The sequence below is a fragment of the Nylanderia fulva genome, unplaced genomic scaffold (genome assembly GCF_048542155.1).
Source record: "Nylanderia fulva isolate GAGA-0341 unplaced genomic scaffold, ASM4854215v1 Scaffold11, whole genome shotgun sequence".
Classification (NCBI taxonomy): Eukaryota; Metazoa; Arthropoda; class Insecta; order Hymenoptera; family Formicidae; genus Nylanderia; species Nylanderia fulva.
In genome coordinates, this window is record NW_028189302.1 from 3,133,811 (window position 1) to 3,154,618 (window position 20,808).

A 20,808-nucleotide genomic window follows, 5' to 3' on the forward strand; every position below is an offset into this window, starting at 1 on the left:
TTGTCCTTAATTTTTGAAACAAAATTTAAGTTGAATTTTTTATCGAGTTCTGCAATTTAAATAAAATTGCATTTTTTATGTAGGATTAATTATTTCGAGAAAAATATTTTAAATAACTCTAAATTTTTTTACTACAGCTGTTTACGTATTCTTTATTGTCAACATATCGGTTTCTGCAAAAAATATATGGCATCTTTCTTATTATATGTTGTAATATTCCGTAATTTGAAATCATTCTTATAAATTGGATTTACATATATAATTTAAACATACATATAACTTTTAATTAAACTCCTTATTTTTAAATCTGAAGAAAATGATCACTTTAACAATGATCCGCTTGCACAGTACACTCTTCATTTATATAAAACAGAAATTTATAAGAAACAAAATATAAATAAAACCTGTGAATATTAAATTCATTAAAAATTTTTATCAAGATACTAATTAAAGAGAATCGAGAGAGAGGAAAGACTTTAGGTCATATAGAGTATTAAAAAAAAATTCCTATTATATATTCGCGTATTATCTATCCACGTTATATTTATTGTATTCATACCGGGTGCACACTTAAGCGTCAGCGTGCGGACGGAAACGGTAAACGCAATCTAGGATTAAAGTTCGCGGAACCCTCGCTCGTTACGTCGCGGGCAACGAGCCCGTTCTAATTAACCGAGAGAGCTGAATTATGCAAAGGTGCCGCGGGGTGCACGCTTACCGGAAGTTACGCCGCAGATTCTCGCAGCGAGTGCTACTACTACTACTACTACTGATGATAGGCGCGGGACGACGACGTGTCGTCTCCGTCGACGACGTCGAGCCGCGAGAAGGCCTCCGTCCATCGTCGCAATCCCAGCGCATCTGCGGCATCGCCGCTCAGGCAATCAGACACCACCCGCTGACTCCGAGAGGACACGCGGAATCCGTTCGCCGAGCGTTCCGCGTTTTTTGCTCCCGCGCCGTCGCCGCTTCCTGAAGTCTTCATTACTACGCCGCCGTGAGAATCGCGCGCGACGTTTGCATACGGCTTGTCATTAGCGTTCCCCGGACTCGTACGTGAGACAGAGACGGAATCGAACATGGTCTCCCGCTTCATCGGCCTGCGAATAGAGCTCCTGAAGCGCGACGCGCGCCATTTATCCAGATTCTCTCTGCTGTAGGGATAAGGATCGCCGGGTAATCGTACGTAATCGCCGTCGACGATATACTCGATTTCTACGTTTTCCACGTTCGAGTCCGAAGTATTATTCTTGTTGCTTTCTTCGTTGGACTTTGAATCCTCTTCGGCTAATTTCGCGTTCGATGATTTCATCGGACCATTGTCAGTTGATGGAGAATTGAAATCGATGGCGTCTTTGTTACGTAAGTCTATGTAACTGGTGTTGGGATTCTCGTAGTCTTCTAGCTCGTCCTCGTTTTTAAAGCGAGACTCGTTCTTTTGTGCAAATTCAGAAGATACAGGCAGATGAATTTTTTTATGATGAACATTTTGCGACGGATTTAAAGAAATCTCCATTCCTTTATTCGCGATAATATTTTTATCAGTGTTCGCTGGTTTTTGATTGCTACATGAAAATGTTTGAGATTCTAAAGTAGGTGAAAGAGGTCGTTTAATGCTTGATGAATTATTCGTTTTGGTATCATTAGACTTTCCTTCCTTATTCCAGCTTTTCGAATCTATTCCTTCTTCAGTCTGCTGATTCAATGCTTTAATAATCGCTTCTTTAGAACTCTCAGCATCCGTAGAGAAGGCTGACGTAAGTTTCCAGCATTTCATCTGCGTGGTTTTATCGATGAGAGTGGAATTAATTGAAAGTGTTGCGCTCCTACTTATATGCCGATGTGGATAACGAAGTTGCATACTCGCAGTATGCAGTTTCTTACTGGACACGTAACCGTCCGGTTTTTGCGACGATCCGAAATGCTTGATCGGCATAGATTTCACGTCTTTATATCCGGCATTATTGACCTGCTCGACTTCTTCCAAGGTGTCTTCGGTCGATCTCACGACTCGCACGTCTAACTTGGGCTGCGGCGCTTCCGGACGAATCGATACCATTTCCATATTTTCCACGTTATCCGGCATGTAATCTTCCTTGCGAGCCCTCGTCGATCTCATCGCGACATTCTTCCAGGCGGTGATCTCGGCGTCCAAGGCCGCTTCTTCGGGAACATTGTACTCGTTATTGATCGCCATCGTCTCCTCCAACACGTTCGAGGACGTCTTCATGATTTTGCGAAGGGCCTCGGAACTCAGAAACGAGTCCGACGCGTCAGTCTTTTCCCGCCGCGGCGTAATTGAATCGCCGCTCGACGAAACTAGGTTTGCGGACGGGGTCGACAGATATTCCGCGGTCGTGCCTTTCAAGCTCGACGCGTCTTTCGCCGCAACGTTGCTCTTCGGCATCTCATCGGCGATGGTATCGCCACTCCGAGCGATCGGAGAGGAAGAGGCGTTTCGATGCTCTTCCGTGTTTTGCTCGACGTCCGGCTGTTTCAGGTTCACTCCCCAAAACCGCTTCGTGACGTATTGCCGGCTCTTTTCGGCCAAGTTATCGTTATCGGCGACCGGCTCCTCGGCCAGTTTCACGCCCCACTCGTAACGAAACGCGTCGGGGTCGCCCTTTGGGTTATCGTCCGCTACCATCTCAGCTCGCTTCTCGCTACTATCGGCAGATTCGCCGTCCGTACGTATTACTGGCCTCCTCTTCTCTTTCTTCCTTGTCTCGTCCTTCCTCTCGTCCTGCTTCTCGCGCTTTTCGGGCGCGTTCGGCTCCCTGACGGGCGGCTTCGAGTTCCTGGGAGCGAAATCCGCGATCCCGCGCGTCGACATCGAGGAGATATTTCTATTTGGAGCGCGAGATTCCAGGAACGGGTGCCTCGTTCGCGGTGGCAGGCGATAACAGTGCCTGGGACTCGTGTAACGACGATAATGTGCGGTCACATCGGGATCGTCCCTTGCCGCAAATCTTATCACGTTTCTCGCCGATCGATGTATCTCGTCGGGATCGAGCCACGTAAAATCGGAGTCGCGTACCAAAGTTTTTCCAGGTTCGCTCGACCGCGACGAGATATAAGTCGCCGACTCTGGAATCGTATTCGCGTGTTTTTCCGCGTTCATCGCGTTGTTATTCCCATCCTCGTCGAACTTCGTCGTCGTGTTGAAATTGGTTGGTTTTTGATTAACGACGTCGACCTTGCCCGAAGAGTCCGCTGGTCGTTTCGATACCGTTATTTCTGGATGATCGAACGTTGTTGCTCCGCGATCGATGGTCACGATCGATGTGTCAGCTTCGTGGTTTCTATCTTCTGCAACTTATTCGATAACTTACGTCATGTGGTATAGCGTGGCAATAAGAAAGTTAAACTTATTTGATATTTATTCTTACATGTAGTTCTCAAAATCTTATTTTTTTCTAATATTCTACTTTCTACTTGAGAATTATAATTTTAATTACATATTATCATTATTACTTTTTATCAAAAATATAAAATATCTTCGTGTTTATCAAATATATTATAATGTAAAATATCGCTGCATAACTTGACAATAATGTCAAATTATTATAAATTATTTACAAAAACTATCGTAAAATCGCATCGCGAAAATAACATTATTTATTATAAATGATATAATTTTTATCTTAAACAAATTAATCTTCTAGTAAAGCAGATGTGATGTAGCATGATTTATACGATTTAATTTTTGTGTATTATATAACGCAGATTACGTAATATAACAAATGGCAAAAAGTAACCTCTGTTCCAAGTATAACGTCAATATGCGACTCACCTACGGATTTATTAAATATGTCCTTCAGCCAAGTGAGAAATCTCTCTCGCCCGCCCACAGTCTTCTCATCGACGTGCAAGACGGATGCTGCGTAAACATGAAATTGAAAACACGACGCGTTAAAAAAGCGTCATTGTCATTCGCAGATTCGCGTGATATTTTACGACATGCCGTATTTATTTATAGCGATGAACGCGTGCGATTGCACGATTGTGTCTGATATTTAGGGTGACTGACCGGCAGATAAATTCCTTCGGAACTTGGGACCGAACAACCCTCGTATGACATTAGCTGGGTCGCATTGTCGCATCGCAACCCTCGAAGAAAGTGCGCACATATTTCGTAGATTGTATGCTAGTCGAATTTTGACAGTAGATTTTTCTGGATTTGCCTGATCTTTAATTGCTGTAGGATCTTATCGACGTACTCGCCAGACTGTCTTTTACCAAGCCCATTTGTCTGTCTTCTCGTCCGATTTATCGTGATGCGATTTCGTTTGTTATCGAACGAAAAAGCGAGTGGATGTGACTTGCCTTGATCGCTAATGCCAAGTTTTCATACAACTAGTAAAGAAAACGATAAATCAATTATCTTATTTTTAGCTAGTAATAAAGATAAAAGCAATTATCGTAATTTAAATTATGAAATCAATTTTTTTATAAATTAAATTAAACTCGTAAATTAAATTAATATATAATAAATTACAAAAATTCTATGATTAATTTATAAATAAAATAGTTTTTATAAATAAAATATTTTTTCTCCGTCTTTAACGTTTTGTATTTTTGTTATGTCTTCCAAGTTGAGAAGAAATTATTTGCGTCATTCGTGATACATTATATAACTTGTAACAAAAAGAACGAACTTGTAATGTTTGACGATGAATCCTAATTATTTCTAACAAATCTATAGCAGCGAGTATAGTCGACTCATCAAAGTCACGAACTAGACTTCGGTTAATCATTGGCAAAACTTTTCTCCCCATGAGATTCGAGACCCTTCAGTATCGTTAATGCTATAATGGACTAGAGATCAGCAAAAAGCTCGCACGCGTCGATGTACTTTTTGGTGTCATATCGTATGAAGAAAATGTCACTAGTTTTAGTCATTTTTATTTATTTTAAGTAATTAAATACATTTCATTATAATACTCAATAAGAGAAAGGAAAATATAGAAAATACTTTATATACTTTTTTTTCAAACTTTTTGCGTGCTAACAATTTTTATCGAGAAGAATGGAATAAGGACTCTTTCTCTCTCTCTCTCTCGGGCAGACTTATTGTAGGTAAAGGATCGAGGCTTGGTTCGTTGTCGCGTGAGAATGGCCATGGCCATTCGAGCCACGTACTTTGATAACCGTTAATAAAAGCTTAAAGGACATTATCGTGAGCATTCGTCGGGACATTAAAAAGCGCACGTGCCTTTAACAGTAGGCCCTCGATGCAATTTTAAACAGCCATTTCCGACCCTTACCAATCGTCCTGGCTGACACATGTCCCTGATGCTGTTACATGAATCCAAGGGATCTGTCGGCCTGAATACCAATCGTCCGTCACAATATAAGCAATGTAAGGATATAGTGTATAGAGTGTGAATACATTTGATTAAATGTAATCTTTTTATATGCAGTAAAATCATTTCGATTTTGATAATTTTGATTAATAAGACAGAGCAATATTAACTTATTAAATTAATTTATTATAACTCAAAAATAAATTGATAAATTTTTAATGTATCGCTTCAATTACACAAATTGTCATATCGCGAATTAATGTCTGTTCTTTTCCATTCGAATAAGAAAACGAAATTAAAGCGGAAAAGGGGACGTGGCTGAAGCATAGCGGTACATTAGCCATAAATTCGTAGGTCCCCTGTGTCAAATAGCGAGTGTCGCATCGCTACGCCAATTGTATAAATTGGCTATGACAAACTTACGCGTCTTGCCGGCACGTATACCTATATATTTTATTTTATCTTATATATAAGATTTCATCTTGGCGAAGGTATCGGCGACGGGACAGCAATTTTCCCGGCGTAGGAATTTTGGTACAGGTGTGTTTCGGGTCCCGCGTGGTCGTTTGAGACATCGTTCCCCGGAGGATTCGCGCGTGACGTTCCACCTTCGGCTGCTCACGTACGCAAGGCACGCTGTCGGGTTTTGTCGTGCGATTCGTCGCGTACACAACATCTTTCCCGCCGTCGCTCGTAAATCCTGACTCCACCGGAGACGAATGTTGTTGCCGATTGCCAGAGAATGATTCGGACACCGAAATAGAATGATACACATTTTTTTTTTATAAATTTTCGCAGGTCTGCTTCCGCTAAAAGAACATTATTTTAGTACAGCATGATATTAAAAAAAAATTAATATTAATTAAATTTTTTATCGCGAAACAGTTATATATTTAATCCCGCAGGAATAGGTTAATATCTTACAAGTCATAATAATTAATTCAATTTGATAGGGAATTAATAAATATATAAAAAATTAATTTAAAAAATAGCAATTAGAACAATTTTTTATATTCTACTTTTTAAGATAATTATGTTCTCGGTTGTACGCTTGCGAATTTATTTTTGTTCCGAGTACATTTGCAGAATCATCTCGTTCGGTGACCAGAATCACGACGATTAATTTCGAGTCTGTCGTCGACAATCGTTTACGTTCAGAAACGATTTACACCGAGCGTTTACCCGCGCTAAGAGCTTTAAAGCGCGTCGGACAGGCAGGGTGAGTTTACATTCAGAGGGCGACGCGTGGGGTTGAAACCGCTCGTTTATCAGTAACCGACTCTAGTGAAAGCGACACCGAGGCACTACGCCACACGAATAACAATCCCCCTACCTTCGTTGCCGAGCGATGTGAAAAGTATTGCCGGCGCGACATCATCCCGCGCGAACGTCGCCGTAGGACGTTATTTATCCGGCCCGCGGCACTTATTTTTTTTATTTCCAATTCACTTAGCCCCCAACGTGGAATTTCCTGAACTTGAAAAATCTTGGGTCCGCGCACGTCGAAGTAGCGGGAATCGCAAAACGTGTCCCCGCCCCTGGAGAAACGTCAATTTTGATTTCCGTCAATTTACCAGTGGCACGGTTGGCTTTAAATATTTTAAATAAGTGTTCCCGGTAATAAAAAAAAAAAAACTTTTAAGAGATTACATTATACGTATGCGACGTTTGAGAAACGTATATAATATATATAATAATATACGAAAATAATATCTGTTAAAAAAAGAATTATCTCGTGATTATTATTCAATCGAGCTTGATTTTCCGGCCAGAAATGCAAATTAATTATTACGTTCAAAGGGTTTGGGGTTAATCTCGTGTGACCGATAACCGGTGTCCGCTTGCGCATCGATCACCCTGTCGACGAGTAAAATTGAGTTCGACGACTGGCTGCGAATCTCATCTGGCGGGCGTCGAATTCAAACCGAAACAGGCATCTTCTTGTCGACCTATTTTGCAAGTGTCGTCGGCGCGCCGGGCTAATTTGTCAGTTGTCGAGTTAGCGTCCTCCCTGGGGGATTTCCCTACCGGAGGCGTATCCCAACCCCGTCGGGACGGTAATCAACCGGTGAATATCTGAACTGCAGCCTCTCCGAACTCGCCCCTTTGCCCCGCTCATTTATAAAGAAGAGGCTAGCTCGAGACAGGAGGCGCGATTGATTCATTCCCCACTCCAACCACGAATTTTCTCTCACCCCGATTTCTGCATGTTTTTATTTCGCCACGGAAAAAGTCTGCCTTATGGACTCAGGTGTTGAAATACTCAAGTAAAGTATTGTAAAGCTTCGATATAAAATAAAATAGCGAGACTTTAAATTAAAATAAAATAAAATAAAATAATGATGACACTGTATACATAAAGAAATCGCCCTTGTTTTATTTTAGATACAGAAAGTGTGAGATAACCCGGCTAAGAAGGGCAAGTCTAAAGTTAATCTTCCCGGTAAACGGGGATATATAGGGACAATACCGTTCACCCTTTTCGTGTATGCCGAGAAAGCGGAAACAGAGAGAGAGAGAATACACCCTGAAAAGCGGCAGTCAGTGTTCCCTGGCACGTGGCAGGTGGATTCCCTCTGTTGTCACAAGAGCGGCTCGTGCGAGCGTGCCACTTTTCTCGTAGCGGATTTCGGAGGCTTTGTAGTTCATCCATTTCCCGGTTTGAACCCCCTTTTCCACCTTTCGTGCATTATTTAAATAAACAAGAGGCGCGGCGGGGAAGATTGGCTGCCGCTTGTAGAACCTCTCTCTCTCTCCTGTCTTCTCTTTCTTTCTCCATAATAAATGCGCTTCTCAGTTTCTCCCTCTACTTTCTCTCCTCCCACAGGGCAACCTCTTTCTCTTTCTCCTCTCGTTCTCTCTCTCTCTCGCTCTTGCACGCTCGAGCGCGCTCTCGAAACATTATACACAGTGACGAACAATTATCCCTTCCACGAAGAAGACGCGGCGCGAAAGCCGCGTACGAAGTGACAGGCAAGGGGGTGCCTGAGAAGAGTCATCCCCTCTGCACCTTGTAATGAATTTTAAATTGGCCCGCATTTATAATACAGTCCCGTTGACAGTCGGGATGAACCGGAGATGACAGAGTAAAACGGCTGAGTTAATATTTCCGGCGCGTGCGCCGCGAATTATATATAATATATCTCGCAATATATACAATGACGACGACGAGGAAAACGACGAGGATTACAATGACGATAGTCGAATACAGATATAAGCGCGAGATATATATATATATATAGAGAGAGAGAGAGGCGGGCGAAATTGTTTCGATATATAATGCTATCTGCCGCATACGATCGCGGAATATAAGAGTGTTCGCGCCGCACGTTCGCAGACCGATCGTAAGATCAGCAATTAGCCGCATATATACCTGGTATACGTACGAGATGACGGCGAACAGCCCCGCCCGAGCGTGACGCGTTGTCGCACGCTTTCATCGCGGGATTCAGTAATTAGCAATTTTTGCATAAAGCCTCGATAAGATCGTTGGGGCCCGGTCTCGCGCTTGGTATAATTTCGGGGACCTTACGAGCCCGCGGAATATTTATTATCATCCGCGCGATCGCATCTCTCTGTCCGTCGGCGATATGCGACGCGTTTCCCTGCGTTACGCATTTTTTTTCGCGACCGTAAATTACGCGGGATCGAATCAAATTGCCGTCCCCACGGCGAATTTATGAAGAAATAATCGCACGCATTTACGACGTTAATAATAACAATTTTCATCGCAATAAAGGGTGTGCTTGATTATGCACGTATAATTTCGCGAGTTCAATGTACGCGAGGCACTGCCCAAGTTACGTCGCACATTCCATAAACCAGGTCGATTCACTAACAATTTGTTAACAATTGCGCGACGAAAATAAAGTAGTATTATACATTTAAAAAAGAAGAAAAGAAAAAATATTTTTAAATATTTAGGTATACAATATAACGTTACATAATTTGTATTATTTTTATAATTTTTAATTTTATTATATAATTTCGCGCGGTGTATATTTAAGAATGTAGAGATAAATTAGGTAAATCTTTGAATATATGGATGCATTTCGTCTGTCCTTCATTTTAATCAACACCGTTTAATACGCTGTGAGATGGAAGTTATACCTAATCGCGGCAGTTGTATCGAAGGCTTCAGTTTGACGCGCATAAACCACGAACAATTCGTAGCGTATAGTTCCGAGATACCGGACGAGTCTTGCAAGTGCCGTCTTGGGAGTCCGGTGCAGTCGTTGCACATGCAGCCGCGCGATCCCGCGAGACGAATCAGCCGAATTGCTGCGGGGAGGACGAGTTTCTCCTGAAATTCTGGACGAACTCTCCGTACGTTCACCCGACCCGGTGGCGGAAGAAACCGGGACAGGTAGACGCTTCGAGACGCGCGAGTAGGTACTATATACGCGTATACACGAAAATAGACAGCCCGCCATGTGGGCAACATCGCGGTTCCCGTATCGATAAACAGCACTCAACCCTCGGTCCGAAAAATCCTGTTATCTCCTCACTTCTTTGATCTCTCTGTCGACTCCGACATCTCTCTCGCCGTCGCTTTTTCACTCTCGATCAAAGGTGGTCGCGTTATCTTTCTCAGATAATTCTTCCAACTCTCAATTATTATCATCCGTTTCTGCGTTCGCGGCATTATATATATCGATAATGTTATATGTAGTTGTTTTCCTGCGAAACGACTCTTAATTATTTATATTAATATACAAATTAAATTTTTCAAGTGTATCGCTATACTCTATAACAATTAAGGGGGATAGTGCGCAATTAGGCGTGCACTCGGTACATGGGGGAAATAAAAATATATATGGGGAGAGGGTAATTAACATTACCAATATTTTCTGGGGGATCCGGTAAGGATGGGGCGGAAACACCGCAAACTGGATCAGTCGGGTAAAAGTTATGTGTAAAACAGTTCTTACCCGGCTGATCAACAAAAGAAAAAGGGTTGCTTTTTGCGCCCGGGGGGAGGGTTTAGTGGGTAGTGGGCGATGAAGCCATGTCGAAATGCACATGGTGGAGCCTGAGTCCCACATAACCACGGGACCGGTCCCGGGGTAGTAATAAAGAGTGCTTCCCTCCTCCCGTGCCAATCGAAAAAAAAAAAAAAAAAAAAAAAAAAAAACCCTATAACAATATTTCGTAAAATAAAAAAATATATACACATATTTTATTGAACGTTCTGGCATAAAATTTTCAAATATTACGTTAACGCGATGCATTAGGGGAAGAGTTATCTTTCGAGAAATACACGTATACACACGGTGTAGTGCCAAAATGTCTCGAAGGCAGACGATCGAACTTTCCTCAACGTCTCTCGGTGTCGGCTGCATCCATTCAAAGGGTTGGCGAAGAGGGAGGGATGCTGTTAACTCGGGCGGATTTTCTTGCGAGTTCCCTTCTGGTATCTGCAGGTGGATGTTGAGCCAGTGATACTACCGGAAGGCACTTGGAGCCCCCGGGCCACTCCGAGTCTGTAAGTTAGCCACGTACAATTACCATACATCTCCGTGGCCGTAACTCCCGGCGCCGTTACACAGCGCCCGGACGAGAGCTATGGATGGATATCCCAACTTGCGAGACCGAGCGGCGTCTCGGGAAACATCTGTACGGTCAAATTGAAACTGGCGAACGGGAGCGGTGAATATTGTCGGAATACGCGGTCAAATATTCGCCGACAAAACTGAAAACGTCGGATTCGACTTATGATATGCGACTTACCGGAAAATTCGTTCGCCAAAAAAATCATATTGATCGCGCAATAGATTTGCCTAGAGTCTATTGAGTAATTATCTGAATCTATAAATTTCTTATCTGATCCTTGTATTATAATTTTATATTATACACCATTGTAATATATCATCTTTATGATATTTTAACAAATAAACCCGCCTTGAATATCTATTAATTTTTCGAGTGCAAATTATGACTTCGTACAAAGAATTGCGTAAAGTTTCTACGTGAAAATTATTAACAAATAAAAAAGCGATTTTGCTTTAAACGTACCGCGGATAATTATTTTAATAAAGAGCTGCTAAATTGTAGGGCCAGTTCTCGTAAATACCAGGTGTCTTGAAAAAAAATTCCAGATTTTTCGGTCGATTGATTTAATTATTGCGTGTGTATGCTCGATGAATCATGACTGTTCGAACTGGCTTCTAATCGCGTTGGAAACTAAGTCGCAATCGCGTATTTGCTTTAACTACGCGCGATCGATAATTATCGGGCTGACGTTTAAATCTTATGCTATACTGGTGGAACATTATCTGTCAGACTTACTATTTGACCTGAATTTAAATGTCCAATCACGTAACTATCAGTAAATTTCCGCTTTTTTCACAATTTTTATATCATGATGAAAATAAACTTTAAATCTTTTTATTTTATAAGAAAACTTACCGCGACATATATTTAAATGTCTTGCATTGTAATAAAAAGTTTTCGCGTTTGTCAAATGTGCAGAAATATCACTTTTAGTAAATATAAAAAATTCTTTGTTGTAAGATGACACTGAAGAGGGTTTCGATAAATGCTTAAGTAAGTCCGTCGTTAAAAAGATAAACAAAAAAATCTCTGTAACACAACCCTTTTATACAATCTTATAAATGTCAGTAGAGCCGCCGAATCTGTCACCCTGACGGCTTGCGGTTTTTTTTCCCGGGCTAAAATGCCGAGGGAGCGTCGTCCGCGTCCCGGCGTGGGGTGAGATTTAAAACAATTACAAGAAGCCGCGGCAAGAAGAAGAGGGGAGCTAATCTTGAGGGCGGTTTAATTAAAAGTGGTGCCAACTGACGGGTATGCCCATCGATCAACACCGCCGCCTTCGCGTTTACGGCGTCGTTTCGCAACGTTCCGCGATTCTTCCGTCAAACAATCAGCCTGTCTTCTTCGCAGAGGGAAGTACATAATTTCGCCGAAAACGAGCACGAGTTATTAAATGTCAGCAAATTGTGAACTATACTTCTTCTTGTCGTTGTTCTCTTGTTTTTCTTTCTTTCTGCGAGAGTTATGGATTAATTTTTCATTAGACAACTGTGCACGAAAGAGAAACTAGAATATTAAAGTACAAATTTAACGGAAAAGATTAAGTATAAAAGACGCTGGAATTAAAAAGTGAATATGAAAAGCAAATGATAAAATGCTTTTCCTTTTTTTTTAAAAAAGAACTCGTTAATAAATTACATCACGATAAAAATGATTGATTAACACTTAATTTTACAAGTATCTACATTCTAAATGAACGTAATGCAAAACCTTATAAATATTTAAGATTATTGATTATCTCTTTTATAAATATTAAAGAAAAACGGTAAAGATAAATATATAATCATCACAAAGAAGCTTAACATTAATATATGATCCGATCGAAAGAAATCAATATCGGCGAAAAAAAGTATACAACTAATAATTATCAAATTAATAATAAACGTCCTCTCGTCTCTCTCGCGTGACCACATCGTTCGTGAGACACTCGGTTGAGAAAAATCCGGGATACGCGAGAGCCGAAGGGGACGGGAAGACGTCTTGGAATCCGGAATATGTCTGACGGAAACACGCATCAAGAACGGACGAACTCCCTCGCCCGGTATCTCCGACTCGATTGGTATGTGTCGAGAATGTCCACCGGGTGACGTTTTAACGCCCTGTCACTCCGTCGAGCCCGGCGTGCCGAAGTATCCCTTCGGGACATTCCACCGTTCGCGAGAGTTTCCCGAGCCGAAGATTCGAGGACGGATGCCCGATCATAGCTCGCTTGACTGAAGCAGGGACTGCATCCGACTGCTCAGCCGAGTTCAGTCGCTCAACTTCCGGTTTGCTGTTAAACTTGTTACACAATACATATATACGTCAGACTGCTTGTCGAGAACTTTTTCATCTGCGCGCTCTACTGTTTACACATTTCCAAAAATAAAGTAGGAATGTATATAAATAGAGAAAATCGGTCTTATCGATCTCGCGGTCCGTCATGAATTGTGTGAACCGAACGGGAACAATACGCGCGTGCAAACAAATACAATCACGGCCGCTTTCGCGTCCTCTTACCGTATCGCACGCGCGTGAGACCTTTCACATCCGCCGTAAGGATAGACAATAACTCGTAGAATATATCAATCCTAATTGACCAGCGTGCTAATAAATCAGTCGAAGCAATAAGCATTGCCGTCCGCTTTCATTTAGCATGAAAATTACGAACGAGCGCTATTTATAAGCTTGACGCGATCGATCTCGCTCTCTTTCTCTCTCACTCAGAGAGCCGCACATAAAATTCGCGGTCACCGCTTCCTCCGCTTGATCTTGATCCTGCCCCGGCGATCCATGTGCGTCATGAGCGTCGAAAGAGGATAAGAGTCGAGGAAAAACGGATAGGATAGCTCGTACAAGGGAATGAAGAGAGGATCGTGGGACTTCGCGTGTACCGCGGTCATCCCTCGTCTCGAGAATTTATACTCGTCGTCCCCTGCTCTGTTCTAACTAGTCCACCCACTTACTTACCCACAGACCTAAGGAACCTTGCGGCAGGGTCAAGCCTGGGGCCGAGCCACCCTTAAAATATCGCCTATTCTACTCTACGTCCGCTTTTATCGCGCTCTCGATTTGCCATTCTCGGGTTCTTTTTTTCTTTTGCTCTTATTTGAACGACGGGCGGATTTTGCAATCGGCATGGCAAGGAAAGATTTGCATATCCATATCGCAAGTTCTATCCACGATAGATGAGATATTGAAATATGCGAGGAGTAGAAAAGCCAGAATGGAAATAATGGACGTTTATTTAATAATTACTATAGTTGCTGCTATTGATTTAGAAGAAAATTACTGTTATAATTCTCTCATATTACTCTACATTATAATGATATACTATTACTATTATATTTTTAATATTATATTTTGTTACAATACTTTTTTTATATAATCTCTCAGATTAATCGATTTGATGAGGACATTTAATAAAGAATGAATATAAAATAAAAAGTTAAAATAATTTTAATAAATATTTGAAATATTATTGTCCTAAGTACTTACTTAACTTACTAAATCTTGAGAAGTATTTTGATGAATATACAAAATATATTAAATATACGAGCATATATATATTTTCAATCAATTCGTGTGCGGTCAGTAGCTATCTCGCTATTTCTTTGTGCATTTCCAACTGGAAATTAATCTTGAGATTATTCCCAAACGCGTCCAAACTTTGCCAGCGATCCCTACTTCCAGATTAGCTTTTAGACGATATGCACGCGCGAACAGTAGCTCAGGAAGCGGGGATTCCGATGGATTTATGATCATCCAGGGGCACAGAAGGAAATGCAAATCGGAAGACATTGTCGACAGTGCCGTATGTCCCTCGTGACACCATCGTGAGGTCGATGATCTCGCATCAGTGGGAGAATAAATTTATCGAAAAGTCCTAAAACAGAGATAATAAAAGTTTTAGATGGTAGATATCGGTATTCTTACAAATTATAATAAGATACTATAAAAAGAGATAAAAACTGATATAACACTAAAAATAGATAATAAGAGAGATAAAAAATAATATATAGAAAGTTATGAAACTGGAATACAAATAATGAATAAAAATATATTTAATAAAAGTAAGTGTTATAAATATAATGAATTTTCCACACAAAATAAAGTTTTGTTAAATATTTATTACAATAAATTTGCTAAATGTAAAAAATGTGTGCGTACAGTTACTTTTGAAATTCATATATTTTTTTCATTAAAATTCTTTATCGCTTCTTCCATTCGGAGCTGGAAAACGTTCAAAGCGAATATTGCTTAAAGATTGAAATTTCTAATCTTGAGGGATTAATTAATCCGCGGACAAATTTAAATTAATGGCGACGATGGTCGGCGTAGGGGTTTCGCGCACTTAATTAATTAAAACTTTTTCTATTACGTCGTTGCATGTGCGCGATGTGTCCTGTAAAAGAAGCGGCGGATCCTCTAGCAGCCATTTGGCCCACCTAATATCGTGTAGGTGCTTTAACCGAATAGCTCGTATTACGGGGCCCTTAACAGGCGGCCGTTATACGCGTCCCTCCGGTTTAACGAACCGCAAATGCGTTGTTTTAACGACGTCATTAATATTTAACCAAATATCTGGCCGCTATCTTGCATGACCCACGGCAGTGCGGTCACGAAGACGGCGGGGCCGTTATAACGTCGCTATGCGATTTACTTAATTTGTACAAGCGGACTTTACCTGAAATTATGATTTCCATTTCATCAACGAATTATGTAGATCACGATCGTGTCCCGTTCGCGTACGTTCGAGTGACCCGCTATAATTTAGCCATTAGCCGCGTAGGGGGCCTTAGGGATTTAAAACGTTTCATGTTCTGAATTACGTAATGACCTATGCGTGTCGTGAAAAGTATACGTCCGCGAATGTATAAGTACAGCGCAGCGGAGAAGTGTACTTTCGCGTATTATCGTCGGTGAATTTATATGGGAGAGATTTTCGGAATCTTTTCCTCTCGCTCTCAGTCTGACGAAGGAATTTGGCCGAAAGTCACAGCTCTTAGCCGGGTCCCTTAATTGCGCCTATTTATGCCCCTTTGCTTCCGTTCGGTCGAAAAGAAGTACGTGACATGTTTATAAAGAGATAGAAGGAAATACGCGAGTGCGAGACAAGGAGACCACTAATGCCCTATGCCCTCAATCAACCTATCGCACTCTCCTATACTCTCTCTTTCTCTCATCTCTCTCTCGCTTCCTATCTATCTATCGCCGCCTCTTGTTCGCGACGGCAGCCCCTGCATCTCAGGAGCGTATTGATCTTTGGAGGCGCTTTGATCTACCAAAGGGTCTATCCCTCGACTACCCACCCCCGATCTATCCTTCATTCCCTCCATCCACGACACGCACACGAGCACCCCCAGTCCGAGCTCGCTCTCGCGCACGGTCCGGCGTCTAAGTTTATCAGAGAAAGTTCCTTTCCTCTCTCTGTGTGTAGCTCTCCGCGACAGTAGCGGCCGTGTAATTAGAAAAATGAGTTAGCGCTCGAAACGCGTTAGTTAACGAAGCTCGACCACGTAGCGTAGACAGAAATTCAGCTGAACTCGCAAGCGGAGTTGTGCAAAAAGTTGTGCCTCCGCGCAACTCTCGAAACTCGTCTCGAGGTATAATCCCTTGATATCTCACGTGATATGATATTTGACTGAAATTTTAATTACGAGCGATGTTTAGTCATTGTTAAAGTCATTAATATATTCTGATTAAATTATTTTATATATTATAATATAAAAATATACTATAAATAAATATGTCAAAATTATATATTGTACATTAATAGTAATTTATATATAAATACTACATTTTGAAAATAGATAGAATTATACGAATATCGAATTCTTAATTGCTTCGAAGTAAGAAACTATTTATATTTTCCATATTTTTTCTAATTCTTATAATTTGATGCGAAAATAAAATATCATCTCCGCGAATAGCGGCCGATCTTATTCGTAATATTTAATTGATAATTTGTAATCACAGCAGCTATTGCGTAACCCTCTTGAAAAAGGACGATTAAAAGTAATTTCAAGCGGAATCATCCATAGATCACGACGTTTCGGTGTGAGAATATTTAGGGAGCTAATTGCCGATATATTTTATTAGAATTGCGCGGGCGCAATTCCCGTAAATTCCTTCTGCCGGTTGTCTCCGCACTCTAACTTTGGACAAACTCCCCCACTGCCGTTCCCTCGCTCATTTCGCTTCGTTTCTAATTAAGCGTGTTGGCATTCAGCTGCCAAAAACTAGGAATAACGATGAGAATACTGAGAAGAACGCTATCCTAATCTGTCTCCCTCCCATCCCTCTCGCTATTTCTCTTTCTCTCTGACTTCTCAAGTGAATTATGATCCGAACCGTTCTTAATTTGTTTTAATTTGTTTTATATATTTCGATGTTTCTCTCCTTCTATAATATTATACACTTAATTGTTCGATATCTCAGGTAACATATCTAATTATTTAAAAATTGTATATATTGCATTAAAATTGTTATTTAATTAATTCTCTTGTGACAATTCCAAAATTGCCAAAATATAATGTTAAGATAAATAGGGAGTATCAGACTAAAGTTCCTGGTATCGTCCCAAATGTCAGATCTAGATATGACAATTCTCTCGCTTTTACCCGAGAAACGTGGCCGCTATTAATTTGAGAACCGAAGATTTCACGGGCGAGTGGATACGTTCCCTAAAAGACAGACAGCAGCTGGAGGAGATTTCGTGCCGCGTTCGTGACCGACATTAGTAACTCTTTTTTCGGGATACCACGGGCGCCACTTTTCCTTTTCTTCTACCTTTGTACGGTCGTCATAACGATCGGCCTCTCGCCGAATACCGCCGACGAAACGCCGAGGATTGTTTTCATGTCGGGTCCCACGGAAATCAGTCAGGGACGCCACCCCGGGGAAAATTTTCTTCGCAATTAGATCCAATTACGTATCACCAAGGAGATTTGAGCTGCCGCCAATTATACCGGCCACGAATAGGTAGTTAACCCGCCGGTAAATATTTCTAAAGCCGCACGCATCTTTAATTAAGGACCACGCCAGCAGAAAACACGAAACTCGGGGTTAACTTGATAGCTCTATGATTTTCGTATGAAGAACCTTTGAAAGAATTTTGTTACGTGTTTACATAAATATAAAAATTTTTTAAATATATATAGATATCTATTTAAAAACATATTTTATTGCACATTAATTTATTATCGAAAAAACATAGAATATTGATTAATTGCATAAATTAAATAATTTTTGAACTTGCGATATTTAATTTGTCAAACACCCGATAATTAAGATCAAAAAGCACATTCGGCGCAATTTAAAACTCGCTTGATCAGCTGATTCTGTCTTGTTATTATCCCGGTAATTAAACTCCACAAGATTTGACGACATAGCCGGAGGGGAAGCTCTCAAGTTCGCGTTTGTAGCAGCTAAATGCGTTTGACAACGGAAGCTCGTGTCTCCCCTTGTCGCTTGTTTCAGCCTCGAGGCGTACATTCTAAGACCAGCGCGACAAGATAATCGTGACAACATTTGCGTAAGGAAATATCTGGCTTTAATTTTATCATCAACTTTGATTTTAATATAAGAAATTTTCAATCATTATATCGTGCACATCAATTTATATTATTTATATCTATATTATATTATTCTTAAAGTTATTAAATTAAAATTATTAAATTATTATTAATTTAAAAGAGATATTACAGATTTTGTAAAAGACGTGTACGTGCCAAATAAATTTACTTTGTTATACAATAATGTAAAAATATGTTATTACTTTAAATTATATATAAATTTAATAAAATTATGATAGAGTAGTTGACATCGAAAATTTATAATTCTTTTTCATTCACTATCTTTATTATATATGTATTGATTGATTGATATGTTGAATACTGATGGGTACCATATGTAAATTGCAAATGACTGTTTGCCGTCAGTCATCGTGTCTTCTATAAGACAGACGATTCATGATTGACCGGTATCACGAACGGTATATGATGCAGAAGGGTTTTCACGGTGCACACACAAATCCCTATGGGAAATTCTTGGCAAATAAAGGAAAACCGGACAACAACTGACCCTTGGCCCGTTGACGCGGGCCAAAGTTTGCCCCTAATATTAATTTAATAACGTCGAACGCGAACAATTGACAGGCAATAACAGCCGGGCAATCAGACGACGTTCGTCCAGGGTAGTTAGGAACCCTTCCGCCATGTGTCGGGCTGGAAAAAGAGCAGAAAAAGTCGATCAACGAGAAAGAGAAAAAGAGAGAGAGCGAACGCGGAGAAAAGTCTAGCAACCCTTTCACGAATGTCACTCGGGGCACCAAGTGCCTTCGCTGCCATACAATGGCAGTTGTTGTTCTTGTTGATTTCATCGCACGTTCACGACCCTTCGGGAATCGAGAAGGGGCTCGAGCGACATAAGGATTTAAGGGGCGGCCGCGGACGCGCCTATTATTTCTGAGAAGCCTACGGACTCCACGGGATTCCGAGGGTGATTTTCGTGGTCGTTCACGAACCCTACTGCAAACAGAAAAACGAGACTCGCACGTCGATTCCTCGCCTTCTTCGCCTGTTTCTTGCAAGTTGCTATTTTACTCATGAATAAGCAAGCTATTGTAATCGATCGATGTGACGTAACGGAGATGTATTTCCGAATCTTTAGAAATCATTATTTTTTGCACTTATATTATTAGTCACAAAAATTTGCTAAATTATAGGAATTACATTCTTTTAATATAATTCTTTGATAAATAAATAACATAAATTAACTTTAAACGAATAATGAACATTTTTTATTTAAAAACTCGCTGACAATTTTTCATTTTTAACCGTGAAAAAACAAGAGATTATAGAACGTCTTGATATCCGAGAAAAAAATCGAGTAAACACATTATCGTTTAGGAGTCTCAAAGCGTCTCGGCCGGAACGTTTCTAAAAAGCGTCGCGGCATAAATCACTCGAGCGAGAGTGCGATGGAGGAAAAAACAGGTTCGCGAGAGAGAGAGAGAGAGAGAGAGGGACCGTCATTCCGCGCGCGGCGACGGTATAAATATTTTAAAGTCCCGAATTAAGACGAGATGATAAAGCGCTTCCGAGCGAGTGTACACTCGGCTTCTGGCTACTATCAGAAACGGCGGCGCTCTTAAGCCACCCTAATACCCCGCTATCTGACCTCCTCGCGTGTCCGTTCTCTCCCTCCACCCTTCCACCTCTTTGGCAACGTGTCTCTCCGTCGTTCTCGTTCGATCCATGCGAGCGCGGTGTCTTCTCGAGGGCTGTCAATCTCGAGTGACGGTGTGTACGAGAACCGCCGGGGGATTAAATGAAACGTCGCTTCTCTTTCTCTCTCTCTCTTTCGAAACGACTGCTGGACGTCTCTTGACGTCAACGGCGACGGCCGACGAGAGTGCCGTGCAGGAGCGTGTGCGGCTTCTACGATCGAGGGCGTCTCGTTCGCGTGATTATACGAGGAATTTTATTCGCGTGCCGAGGTCGTCGCGATCTGACCCTTCTTCTCTGACGAGAAAGGAGCGTGTCGGCTATGGCATTTTAAATTGTTTGTATCGCACGGCGCGACAAGACAGAGAAGATATGATTCCTCGACGAGGTGATAACATCGAAACTGTGATTTTTTCACAGTCTCATGAGGATATACGGTTCGCTTGATTTTATCCGAGAATTTAGACGTATAAATTATGCTAGTAAATGTAATTACACACGCATTATTTGCCTGCCAAGCAGGGTTCGGTCTTTAAATCGACCGTCAGCTATACGCGACGTGTATTACACGCCTATATACGTCGCTCGCCCATCGCGAAGTAAATGCTCTGACACGAAACACACAGAGTCGTTCTGGTTTATTTATTGGATTCTGCGTTGCGCAATTACCAAGAGTGCCTTTAATTTAAGAGACGCGGTCTATCCCGACTGTCGAGAGTCACGACTTCGTGATTTGTTTA

The 20,808-nt window shown here is 41.2% G+C and overlaps 1 protein-coding gene across 1 annotated transcript in view; it reads right to left on the reverse strand.

Moving 5' to 3' along the window:
* Window positions 1–766: 766 nt before the first annotated feature.
* The window catches only part of LOC114943150 (uncharacterized), a 39,444-nt gene continuing 19,402 nt past the window's right edge, over window positions 767–20,808 (reverse strand). Inside the window, exons 2-4 of the mRNA XM_029318725.2 lie at window positions 5,216–5,328; window positions 3,794–3,880; window positions 767–3,315 (exon numbers count right to left, since the gene is read on the reverse strand). Of these exons, the coding sequence (XP_029174558.2) occupies window positions 767–3,315; window positions 3,794–3,880; window positions 5,216–5,328 (2,749 nt within the window). The remainder of the gene's footprint in view (window positions 3,316–3,793; window positions 3,881–5,215; window positions 5,329–20,808) is intronic.